Raw genomic sequence first — 13692 nt, forward strand, 5'->3', positions numbered from 1 at the left:
ACCCTGCTCTTACCTGTGGCTGCAAGAAGCTGTAGCATGTGCAGCAGCCTCACCCCATATAACCATCTCAGCAGACCAGCTAAACCAGGTTGAGGGAAAGCGACAGGCCTCAAGCACCTGGGTGACTTAAGGAGATGCCTACCAGTGGAATGGGAAGATGAGAAGAATTTGTCCGATGACCATGAAGACAGTGGAAGCAGGCACTGTGGATCACTTAGAGCTTGGTGAGACATCAAAGACACCAAGGTCATCCACTGCATCCTGGGCCATTGCCAGTCATCTTGACTTTTGCCTTGTCACTGGACTTTGATGACTCTGGAAGAGAGACCAAGGCTGATGACTTTGGGCAACTCTGTGTCACTTAAATCCAACTCACACACAAGTCAAGACCTCACCTTGTGATGTCACTGGTCTTCTTCAAAAAATGAAGGACAAACAACAACAACAATAACATCACTCAGTTGAATATTAGTTGATTTGCTTATAATATTAGTCAAATATTAGTTAATTTGCAACAAGTTTTTTTGTCTTTCTTTTTTATTCTTTATTTAAACAAGGGTTAGCTCCTTCAGTCAGGTGTGGGCAAGGCTATATTTGAAAATGAAACATAACAAATAAATTTTTAATGTAAATAAAACCATCCTTTGGATGCAAGTCTCAATCTAGATTTTCATTTATCTAACATGACCTGGATTAGATATTGACAATATTCCAAATGTTATGTGCCAATTTAGTGGTCCCTCTTCTGATATACCAGGAGTTATAGAAACTGGGGTCATAATCTTACATTGACTTTTCTGAACAGGTAATAAGGAGGAATAATCATGGCAGACTTTGTAAGAGAGGGTAGTGGAAGGCTGTGATTCTCACAAGCATTGATGCACTAGATGTGAGTAGTCATAACCAGTCCGTGTGCCCACTTTGGCACACATGTTGTATAGCCGACGCCCTGCAGTACAGATGCACTAGGACCTGTTAAAAGGGCTTCATGGAAGAGTCAGATGAGCTAGTGACCACCCAAAGCATTTATTTGGTCTGTCATTAGGACCAACATTCAGAAAGGAAAGGACAATAGGATAACACAAAGAACAAGGAAGAAATACAACTGCAATTGTCAGCATTGTAGGAGAAAAGAATTCATAAAGATTCTTTGACTGGCTTCTCCCAGAACTTAGTACATTGCTACAAAAATCTCTCTCTGTTCTTCCTGGGTTACATCCATGGTAACTCCAAGTATCCCCATCCCACCCTAACAATGCTGAAAAGGTTAACCCAGGAGTGGGGAACCTGTGGCCTCAAGGCAACGTGTGGCCTCCTAGGTCCTTGGGTGCGACCTTTTGACTGAGTCCAAGTTTTACAAAACAAGTTTTCTCCAAGGGATTTGTTCTGTGAAATTTGGATTCAAAGGGCTGCACTTGAGGACCTAGAGGGCCTCATGTGGCCTTGAGGCCACAGGTTCCCCACCCCTGGGCTAGGTGTTTTATAGGCACAGGTGAAGCTTTACTCAGATCTAATTCATTTTCTGTCTCTGAAGTCACAGGCGGGTAGGTGCCCATCTCTGAGGCTGCCTGGGGAATAGGAATTTCTAGCCCAGAGGATTCCGGAAAAGGAAGTGGACACTGTTCAGGATAAAGAGACATGACTAAGATAGAGGCAGCCTGTTTGAGAAACACTGGGCTTGAAAAATCAATGTGGTACTTTCTGAGCTTACCAAGATAAAACTGAGTGAAAAGCCTGATTAAAATGAAGATAGTTTACATATCTTATTTTTGCTGTTATTATGACATGCTCCTATATAGGAGAAATAAATTAAATTGGTCTGTCATTATTTGTTCTTCTCAAAGTTATTGTGGTTGAGTACTAGTATCTTCTGGTTTTTATGTGGTTGCTAAGTGATTGCTTGGTTCTTTGCGTTATCTCCCAGATAATAGTGTTAATGTTCTGCAATTACTCTGGTTGTATTGTTATCCAGAGGAAATATAAAGAGGGGAGAACAGCTAAAAGGGGTCATTAAGGGCTGTGACTAAGTGAAGCATCTGGTACTAATTGAAATTTCTCTGATTTAGGTCATGGAGGAGGGGATGATACATAGCTGAGAGACTCATGAACAAGTAGAGGTCAAAATTATAAGACAAAGAAGGCAAGATCTAGAACCCGATAGATGAGATCTAGAACCTGATAGATGAGATCTAGCCTGGAACTGAAAGAGCTAGAGGTGGTTCCCTGGCTTCCTTTAAGTCCCAACTAAAATCCGTATCCTTCAGGAAGTCTTTCTCAATCACTTTCAATTCTATCCTTTCCTTCTTTCTTTATTTTCAATTTGTCCTTTATATAGTATGTTTGTACAGATTTGTCTGCTTGTCTCCCCCATTTGATTGTGATCTCCTTGAGGGCAGGGACTTTCATTTGCTTTTTTTTTGTATCCTCAGCCTTAGCCCAGTGCCTAGCACATAGTAAGTGCTTAATAAATATTTATTAATTGACTGCCAGGTGGAAAATGATAGCTGAAGTGGAGGCAAGGTCAAAAGTAGTGGTCATAACCTGGTCAAAGAAGGCACTAGCAAATGGTGAAGCCCAGGGTTCAGTCTGCAATAGTCTGGTATCAGGCAAATAACAAGGTTTGAATGAGATGATTCAATTCCATTAGATAAGCACTTATTAAGTGCCTACTATGTACCAGGCGCTGTGCTTAGTAGGAGTCATATGAAGACAAAAATGAAAAAGGGTCCCTGCTCTGAAGGAATTTACATTCTACTAGGGGAGGGGGATAATGTCTTCACATAGAGGTATATTTAAAATCTATACAAAGTAATTGGGGGGATGGGAAAGGAAGAAAAGAGGTGAGCAGGAAATGCCTAGTGTAGGGTTGAGCTTTGAGTAGAGTTAGGTATTCCAGGAAGCAGAGGTGAGAGAGAACTCTTCAGGAACGAGAGACATGTATGAAAACAAGTTATCCCAATCCACTACACTTGTTTGCTCTATGGACTTAAGCAGATATTCAGCTGATTCTCCCATTTCTTCTGAAGTCCTTGCAGCTAGAGAGCTCCTGCCAAAGCTGCCATCCTCATTGTACTCCTGGGCAAAGTTCAAGTGCACGTGGCATCTGACAGTGGTCATCTACCCTTCTATTTTCAAGACGAGCACATTGTTCTCCCTTTTCCAGTGCTCCAGGACTAATCTTGTTCTCTTGGACTGTCTTTAAAATAATAGTTTAAAAGGTGACTATAACATCTCTACTCTTCAACCCAGAGTTCCCAAGGCTAGGCATGTGGTCCAAGAAGAAAAACAAAACAAAACAGACAGATGGAAGAAAAGGTTCTATGTACACCAAAATACCCATGGCAGCACTTATTGTGGTAGCAAAGTATTGGAAACAAAGTAGGTACCATTGATGGGGGGATGGCTGCACAAAATGTGGGGCATGAGTGTAGGGAGATCTCATTACACTATAAGAAACAGTGAATATAAAGGATTCCATGGGAAGACTTGCATGACCTGATACAATGCAAAGCAAGCAGAGCCAGGGAAACAATGTACACAATGACAACAATGTAAACTGAAGGAACAAAAATGCTCAACTGAACACTGTGTGATTAAAATAACTAAGACTAGCCTGGGAGAAGAATTGAGAAAAAGCACCACTCTCTCTTCACTTTTAAAAGTGGGAGACCATAAATATTAAATACTTCGTATAGTGTCAGACAGCCGATTTGTTAATAGATTTTGTTCAGCTGTTCCCCCCAGCCCCAGCTTTACATTTTTGTCACAAGGGATGGTTCCCTAGTTAAAGAAAAGAGAGGTCAGACATAATGCCTTAATAAAAGGCATTAGTAAAAAAAAAAAAAAGTTAGAATAAACTATAACAGCTACTGACTTCCTAGTGGGCTCTGTTAATTCTTTAATTACTTTCAGGTGGGGGTCCTTAATGTTGTGCTGAGTTAAATGCTTCCACTTTTGTGTAGGTTCTCTCCTTTTCTGTCGGGTTAGAAACACCAACTTGAAACACAGAGTATGTGAATGTGCATGGTCTCTTTGGGGAAATGAACTCTAACGGTGGTTCATTTTAACATCTTGTTACTGTTCAGTTGTTTTCAGTCAAGTCTGACTCTTCGTGAAAGCACGTGGGGTTTTCTTGGCAAAGATACAGGAGTGGTTTGCTATTTCCTTCTCCAGCTTATTCCATCAGGAAACCGAGGCAAACAGGATTAAGTGACTTGCCCAGGGTCGCACAGATAGCAAGTGTTCCACAGCTTTTTCTTTTGTCTTGGTAATTACACGCAAACACACACACAGAAGCAAAAAGATGGATATTTGGCCAACTAGGTTGACTATTTCCTTTCCTCTGTCTTTCAGATGGTGCTGTTGGCAAGGTGTGAGGGGCACTGCAGTCAGCCCTCCCGCTCAGAGCCTCTGGTCTCCTTCAGCACGGTCCTGAAACAGCCCTTCCGCTCTACCTGTCACTGCTGCCGACCCCAGACCTCCAAACTGAAGGCCCTGAGGCTTCGATGCTCCGGGGGAATGAGACTCACAGCCACCTATCGGTACATCCTCTCCTGCCACTGTGAAGAGTGCAGCTCCTAAGGCTTGCCTACGGGAGGTGCTGTAGGACTGGCTGTTGTGGTGGCTGCAGCTGTGGGGTCCTGGAAGCCCAAAGGACAGGCGGCTGCATGACCCAGCAGGAAAACTTCTCCCAGTTAAGGCACTGGGAATAGAAAGGGAATAGACAGAGGCAGGAAAGAAGTAACACTTTCTGAACTGGACGATTCGTGTTCTACTAACAGACATTATGATTTGTTCATAAAAAGGAAAACACTGGGGATTGGGTTTGGTATCTTTCTGGTTTCCTTCTCCCTCCCCCTACTCTACCTCCCCTTGGACCAAGTTCTTTCAGTAGTTTTTGAGATTCCTCTTTTCTCCATTTACTCTGAATGCTATCCACCCCTGAGCACCAGTGGGGAAAAGAAGACAGGCAATAAGCTGTCAGTCATCAGAGATGCCATGGAAGAAATGACATTGGGCAGAAGAAGACCCAAGCCTTGTCCATGGAGTCTTCTTAGACTGTTGAGCTTTCATCTCCATGTTACATTGATTTTGATTACGTTTGCTGCTGCTGCTGCTAAAAGTTGTCACTTGTCTATTCCAAACACCAAGTATGTGGACATGCTTGCCCAAGTTTAGCTGGCATTAAAAATAATTAACAAGAAAACTCAGGCTCTGTTTTGGGATGCTGGAATGTCTAGACCCTGTCAACTACCCGCCTCATTTAGGAATGGCTTAGGGCAAATACAATGATATCTATTTGGGCATTTACTTGTAGGATATCTAAATTAATTATGGCTGTCATCAGTCAAATGAGCATAAGGGCAGAATTTCAAAGACCTGTACAGATGCATGTGGAATAGTTATATTCATGTATACAAATGCTACGACTTCAGATATCGACCAATATGTATATGCACTATGGCTTAAGCAGCTGTATTTGTATGTTCTTCTAATCTCCCCTTTGTCTATATGAGACTTAGTTCTCTACCAGGTGCCAAACTGATGGCCTAACTCAGTTATTATTTCAGCTTATAAACACGACCCACAGATGCTTTTGTTCCTTGAGGCAATTATTACAGCCAGTTGGGGCTGCTATCAAATCTGTTAAATCAGAAATCCTTGATTTTAAGGAAAAATAAACTCTCTTAGGATTAATAACTGGAAAAAAAACCTTGTTATATATAATCTTGTCCAAACACCTTATTTTACAGATGAAGAAGCTGAGGTCCAGACTCGCTAAGTGATTTACCCAAAGCTATCCAGTCAGTGACTATCTAAATCAGGATTCAAACCCAGGTTATCTGACTAGCCACACAGTCTTCTTTCCCTATAGCACTATCTCCCACAATGGTTTCCTTAGTCAAACTATTGTTGACTTAGCCTATCATTCAAGCTTGAGGTTTAAAATGCAATAAGTCCTTGGTGGATCACAAAATCTACTTTAAGATACTTTACTAATTTAATAATTAAAATAACAGTTTAAAAAGTTAAAATAAAGCACTATTTGCATCTCCTGCAAAATCAACACAGCCAGTAGACCAGAAGGCATTCCTTGAGGGCTACAAGCCCTAAAATGGAGTGGTCACCCATCATTACCTGCCCCCTACCCCCTACCCCAGGCAAAGGTCTTTTATTGTTTCAAGTCGTAGAAAACCCTGACCTTCTTAAAGAAACATTCTAATTCACCTGCCAATTGCAGGGATTCTTAACCTTTTGTTGTGTCATGGAATGTTTTTAAATGCATAAACTAAATACATAGGATTACAAAGCAAACCAAAGTATTTTACTGAAGTAAAGGTGAAAATAAAGATATATATTTTTTTCCCATTTAAGTTCACAGAGCCTTGACATCTCTGTGGATTTCTTGGCAGGTCTGTGGACTCCAGGTTAAGAACCCCAGCTAGAACAGCTGACTGGGTGGGGCAGCCTAGAGGAAAGGGGAAGGGAAGCAGGGAAAAGGTTTCCCGCCCCCAAGGCTGCACAGAGCAGCAAAAGCCCACCTCAGAAATCCCTGCCTAAAACAAGCTCACCTCCTCCACCACCCTTCGCTCCAGAGGTCCATATAAAACCAAAGCAGCCCCTACTACTCAAATATTCTTCTACTTCCCTGCTGGGAATGCGTTTTCTTTCCCACTCAATGGCCTGTCATGATACGTACCATAACATCGAATGCATTTACCTAATTGGCATAGATACTGGGCAAACATCGCGGGAAGCATTTTTAGCCCATGAGACAAGGGAAGAAGGGTGTGCTAGGACACATAACAGAGTTATTTCTGAAATTAATAGTTTTTTGTGTTGTTTGTTTGTTTGTTTTTATGAGGGAGCAGGGGGTTGAAAGACTTGCAAAGTTTTGCTTTGGGGCTAGGAATGAAAGCGAATGAGGATAGTTTTCACAATGGGCAGGGTCGAAGGATATTCACCAATAGCACTGAAATCCTTTTGGTTCACTATAGCTCACACTCCAAAAGCCCTTCAAGCTTTATAAAATGCTACCTTCACAGGAGTCCTGTGAGTCAGGAAGTGGCAGAAGCTCTACCCCTTTACAAGTCAGCTGTCAGATTAAGGACTAGAATCTTGGCTTCCTGGCACTGATCCCAGTACTCTTACCATTTTCATTAATAATAGTAACAATAATAACAATAATTATAGCTTACATTTACAAAGCACTTCAAAGGGTTTTTTTGTTTGGGTTTTTATGGGGGGAGTGGGGGGCAAGGCAACTGGGTTTAAGTGACTTGCCCAGGGTCACACAGAAAGTTTGCAAACTCTTTGAGATGAGTACTGTTATTATCCTTATTTGACAGAGGAACAAACCAAATCTCAGAGAAGTGAAGGGACTCACAGTCACACATCTAATAGTGTCTAGGACAGAAGTTGGAACCAGGTCTTCCTAACTGAAATTGCAGTTATGTCATTGTGCTTGCAAACAGCACACCATGCTCAACTTCTTATTTCCTATCCATTCAAGGATATGTGCATCTCCAGAGAAGAAGAACCACCAGCACTTACCACACAAAAGCTAGTGGTCCTCAGAAAAGGATTCGGTAATATTGCTCAGGACTACCGGAAGTAACCATACTCAAAATGATTAGTACAAGCACTAACTCCTCCTTGAGCCCTTTAATTGACTCGTCACCAAAATTCCAAAGTGTGCTACATCATATATACAGACATGTCTTTCACATACTGATGTCATACATACAAAAGGAAATAATTGTATTTTGAATTTTAAAATTTCCAGTTGTAAATCAACAAAGTGAATATACTTTTCCTCTTGGGCATGTCTCAGAGTATGATCTGGTAGGAGCTGTGACTGGTGTTTTGGTGGTGTTGACCAGAACTTCTTATGAACGGGACAGAAGGGGCAGGAAAGAAGTTTCAAATGAATAATTCAGTAATAAGCCATAGAAGGAAGAAGAGGTTGAAATATCAAGGGTTTGGTACTATAGGAATGACAAACAAAAGCCCCCTTGAGAAGGAAAAAAAAACTTCCCATACATCTGAAGTTAGGATGTTTTAGATTCCGTAAGGAATCCTAACACCAGTTTGGTTGATTTGGACTGAATCAATCATAAGGGACTTTGAAAATATTTACATGAAGCATTAATGATCATTGAACCCAAGCCCTTTCTAATCTATTAATGGGGTACTTCTGAAGGAGTCATATACCAGATAAGGTATAAATAGCTAATAAACATTTAGTAAGCTCCAACTATGTGCCAGGCACCGTGCTAAGTAACCTCTGGGGATACAAAGAAAATCAAGACAGTTTCTACCCTCATAGTGCTCACAATCTAATGAGGGGAGACAACACATAAAAAGAAGCTGAAATGGAGGGAAGAATGAGAGAGGGACGTACATGGTGCCAGGCATGAGAAAGTCCTGCAGACTGATGGGAAATTATGAGAAGCCTGCTTTCACTTCTCCTTCTTAAATGGAGGATCTGGGAGGAGCTTTCCAAAGTCCACCCTCTACCCTCTCCCATCCGAGACAGGAAGGATGCCCCAGGGGCAGGGGGTAACAGAGGAGATGTCAGTTTTCAGAGTTGATGCAATCTTGCGGGAAGATGAGTTACTGGAGACTATGGTAAAGTCCAGGAGAGCAACCAGTGGAAAATTATGAGGTGACTGCCTAGGACCAGCCAAGGTTATGCCTATGAGTTAAATGCTCACCATAATTTTTGTACAAATAATTTCAACATCTTTACCATTATTCAGTTTAAGAAAAGCAGTGGAAAACACACTACCTTTAGACCAAAAGCTCCTGGGTTCAGATCCTTGTTCTACTATGTTCTCCTTATTTGGTCAATAAAATGAGGATGGTGACATTTTTACTACCTCTCTCAAAGAGTTACAGAGAGTAGAGTTTTGTATACTATAAAGTATACAAGTGTGAGCTTTTATTATTTATGATAAAGTTAACTAGGTAAATTCCTTCCTTACAATGGTTTATAAACTGAACTCTACTTATTTATTCATTAAGTAATAACACTAAATTGTTTACATAATATTCTGTTCGATCTGTGGTCCACTAAGAATAGTACATCTTCATCTATTGGTAAGAAAGAATATCCAGGTTCTAGTGCTAGTTCTATCATGGATTACATGTGTGAACTTGGGAAAGTCCCCTAAACTCTCTAGATGTCAGTTCTGCAACCTCTATAAAATGAGGTGATCTTTAGAAAGTCTATTCTAGCACAAAGAGTCTCCGGTTGTAAAGCTATGACATTTCTAGGCATCTGCCTTCTTACAATTAGAATTTTTATAAATTACTTATTAGATTATTATTAGACTTTTTATTTTGGGTTATATATAATTTATATATATATATATATATATATATATATTTTTGGTTATAATTTTGGTTCTAGAAATCCCCTTTTAAGATCCATTCTTGGTAACTATTAGAAGGATCTGGAAAACATGTCATAGGATAATAAGATGAAACTTCAGATATCAGATCTTCTCCAGCCATAGAGATTATCTAATTCAGATGAAGAAACTAAGATTGCCTATAATTTCTCCTGTGTGGCAGCTTCCCTTGGAGAAAAAGTAAAGAAATACCTTTACTACTGTTGAATAAATTAACCTTCTTTGATTTGTGAGTTCCCCACTTGACACCCAAATCTAACTGCTTTTTATTTCAGCATACACTATCTTGGTTTTTGATTCTACATTATAACCTAGTCATCTTAAAATAGATGGAAATATGTGAGCATAACAGTGCTATAATTCTTTCATATTCTTTTCAACAAATTTCCATATTGTCGAGATACCCTGCTATATTCCTTGAGTAAAAGAATTAAATTCTCTTCAGGACAATATTACTACTAAATAAATAAAAGTGAGTAGGTAGTATATAGCATAATATTTGGCTTGTTCTATCCACACATAGCAGGGGCCTATTAGGTTCTTTGTTTATCCCCCTACACCCTTACCGCATACTCAATATCAAGCCTAATTTGAAATTATTATAGCAATAGGACATGTAGGCCTCCTCTTTGTCTGAGAAATTAATTCACTGCATTACTGCTCCAGAGCATTCCTCTCGAAGGGTCATCCAATTACTCCAATTTACGTGTTCCACAAACTTTCCACACAACCTCTGAAATGTGCATACTCCTGGCCACATCTGGCCACATGGGGACAAGCCGTGTAAGCTAGTCCCTTATGCTGACAACTCATGTTTAATTTTAAATTCAAGACCAGTCAGATAGGAATTGAGGCCATGAGTAATAACAGTAATAACAACATAATAAATATATTTAGTATTTTGTATTAGTATATATTTAGTATTTAGTGTAGAATGTATTTGAACAATAGCATGTTGCCCAAACATAACCACTTCCCTTGTGACATCACTGGAACAGTAAAGTAGGACAGCTAAACTAAGGAAAGCTGAGTGTTCGTTCAAGTGACCCCCCAGAGAACAGGCGTCATTTAACTGACTGCATCAGTAGGACATGTCAAAGCATCTAAAAATTGATTAAAGTAATTCAGAGACAGCATATGGCATTTTTGAAAATTCATGGAGACACAAGACTCCCAAGACAGTGCAAAAATACCCGTATTTTTAGAAATGGTTGAGAAGTTTCTGCAAATGAGAGGACAGCTAGAGTTTAAATTTGATGCCTGAGAAGATACCAGATAAATTGCCAATCAATTCACTGCCACCTTAAAGAGCTTACCCTATTAGTTGCCAACATGATATGGTGAGGAATAGATAATTTCAGTTCCAAGTATGGTGGAAAGAACACTGCACCCAAGACAAGGTGGGAGACTAGGGTCTTTAGATCTGATTCTGCCATTAATTTAGTATGTGAACTTGGGTGAGTCTCTTAATTTTGCTAGATGTCAATTTCCTTATCTGCAAAATGGGCTAGATGATCTTTGGCATTTCAGTTCTAACATTCTACGAAACTCACTCTGCACAAATAAATATAAACACACAAGCATACATATGTCTATGCATGTGACAGTATATATTAATACTACTGAGTGCTTGAAGGTATACAAAGCCTCTTCCTCCTGAGTCGTCAAGCAATTAAATAATTTGCTTGATGTAATATGGCAGCAGGACAGCCAGGTGACACAGGGGATAAAGTGCTGGGCCTAGAGTCAGGAAGACTCATTTTCCTGAGTTCAAATCCAGCCTCAAACACTTATTAGCTGTGTGACCCTGGGCCAGTCACTTAACTCTGTTTGCTTCAGTGTTCTCACCTATAAAATGAGCTGGAGAAGGAAATGGCAAAACCACTCTAGTATCGTTGCCAAGAAAACCCCACAATGGCTGGATGTACTTAAACAACAACAACAAATATAGTGGCAGAACCAGTGGTAGAACTTAGGGCTTATGTTTCCAAGCATGTATAGGATGACATATTTAGAGCTGAAAGGAACCTTAGAGGTAATTAATTCTACTCCTCTCCTTTTACAGACAAGCAAACTGAAACCCAAAGAGATAAAATTACACCCAAGTGACAAAGTTAGTCCTCAACAGAATTAGCATTTGAACCCAATTCCTCTGACTCCAAATCCAGGCCTCTTTCCATTGTATGCCATTGCTTCTCATGTGTATAAACATCTGTTTCTTGTGCTTGTGCTGAGGCACAAATTCTACTTTCACTTTATTTCTTCAATTGGTTCTTTCTCCCTTTTCCTCCTGATAGCTCCTTTTCTCTCTTTTTTCAAGAGCTATTTCATATTTGGAGAAAGGGATAAGCAATTATATGGCACCTACTATGTGCCAGGCATGCTGGTAAACACTTCACAAATATTATCTCATTTGACACAACAACCCTACAAGGTAAGGTTATGATCCCTATTTTATAGCCGAGGAAACTGAGGCAAACATATGTTAAGTAACATGCCAGGGTCAGAAAGCTAATGAGACCAGATTCCTAACTTCAGGCCCAGTGTTCTACCCACACTGTCTCACCTAGATGCCTCCAGTGTTAATGACTTGAATTGGAGGCACCATCAAAGGGCCATAGGTAGTTTTTTGCCAAATTATGCAACAGGTGAGATGTGACAGTGCTTTCTCAAACTGAGTTCCAGATGAGGCAAGCATTTGTTTTAGAGAAAAACTATTTTTTAAAGTTGGTATATTCCACCTCAAATTTTCAAACATGCCTCCTTTTCATCTAGTTCCATTTTCCTCTTTCATTCTCTTCCCTTTTAGAAAAATCCTCAAATAACAGATAGGAACGCACCTATGTTGTTGCTGGTGAGTGGATGAAAGCCCTTCCTTTTGCTATCTACCCTGAGACTTTGTCTCTAGCTCAGAGGTTTATGAAACACATGCTGAATAAACATTCCTATGCAGATTATTCATCTTAAATTAAGTAGCTTTGCTTTTGTTCCAGTAAAAAGAAAAATCACGTATCCCAACTGCAAAAGAAATGCAGATTCTGCTGCTGCATTCAGGTTTCTTATCTTAGTGAAAGATGCAGCCAGTGGTTGTGCTAGCAGCACCCAGCATAGATGAAAAAGCAAGATATTTCGACAAGAAAAGGCAAGCAGTCAGGGCTGGTTGTTAGAAGAGCCTGGAAGGAAAACATGCAACATTCATTTGAGATCTGTGCTTTACTCTACTCCCCAACTGTCTTCTTTTTCCTGCCCTTGGCAGCATGCATGCTTTCCCACCCTGCTACCTTGCTTTTCAGTTCTAAAACTATGATCTAAATCAATACTGACATTTTTTTCTGGAAAGGGGCTGTCAATTTACTCACCTATGACTCCACACAACTTTCCATACTAAAAGACCTCACCAAGGCTACCACTCCCCCTGTTGTCCCCTTCAGAGCAAGGACTTTTTTTTTCTGTATCCCTAGGCTTAGCACAGTTTTTGGCACATAAGTACTTAGTGAATGCTTTTTTTTTTCATTCATTCATCCTGACTCTATCAGCAGGAGCCATACAAAGATGAGAAAGTACCTTAGGTATTAATGTGTGTTTTATTAATAATCCATCAGTAGAGTTTGTCTTAAAAGTAAGAAAGGAGAGAGAAAAAGGCAGACTTAGAACCTAAGCAATGGGAATCTCTGCCCTCCTCTCCAGTTCTTCAGGATTTTCAAACCCTTTCTAACATGCCCAATTCAATTCAATTCAATTTCATTTCATTTCAATAACATTGAATTGAATCCTTCAGGGAACATCAAGTCCTTTATAGGATATACATTCCTAAGAAAAATGGTTCTATCTCTTGGTCTCTTTACTAGAGCTGCCATGCTTCCAAAGGAAGGAGCCATTCCACGGATATTGACTATGGACCAAGATGTTGTTGTGTTAAGTGGCTCAAATAGCTCTATGGAGTAAAAATGGAGCCAATGTTTAACTTTCAAGACCTTTGATTTTAGTGTGGTAAGGTACTCTAGAGGAAGAAACTCTCTATTTACTCTGATTCCATAGCTGCTCTGAAGTTTATAGTCTTAAAGAGTCATCTGAGGCATTGGAAGGTGCTCCAGTGACTTGCCCAGAATCACAATATGTGGCTTAACCCAGGTCTTTTGGGATGCCCTATCCAAGGATGGCTCTCTATACAATGCTACCTTAATAAGAGCCATCTATAAAGAAGAAGTCAAAGCATTCATCTCTGCCTAGAGGCCTGTAAGTGATGGACTTGGAGTCAGGAAGACTTGAGTTCAAA

At 40.1% G+C, this 13692-nt stretch overlaps 1 protein-coding gene across 2 annotated transcripts in view; it reads left to right on the top strand.

The window, feature by feature from the left end:
* Positions 1 to 5823, top strand: part of NDP (norrin cystine knot growth factor NDP) — a 55747-nt gene extending 49924 nt beyond the window's left edge. For both annotated transcript variants that reach the window (XM_020995963.2, XM_020995962.2), the window contains one exon: positions 4354 to 5823. In XM_020995963.2, coding sequence (XP_020851622.1) covers positions 4354 to 4581 — 228 coding nt within the window. In that variant the 3' untranslated portion in view covers positions 4582 to 5823. The remainder of the gene's footprint in view (positions 1 to 4353) is intronic.
* The last annotated feature ends 7869 nt before the right edge of the window (positions 5824 to 13692 follow it).

Source organism: Phascolarctos cinereus, unplaced genomic scaffold, assembly GCF_003287225.1.
Source record: "Phascolarctos cinereus isolate Bilbo 61053 unplaced genomic scaffold, phaCin_HiC Scaffold_726;HRSCAF=1367, whole genome shotgun sequence".
Taxonomy (NCBI): Eukaryota; Metazoa; Chordata; class Mammalia; order Diprotodontia; family Phascolarctidae; genus Phascolarctos; species Phascolarctos cinereus.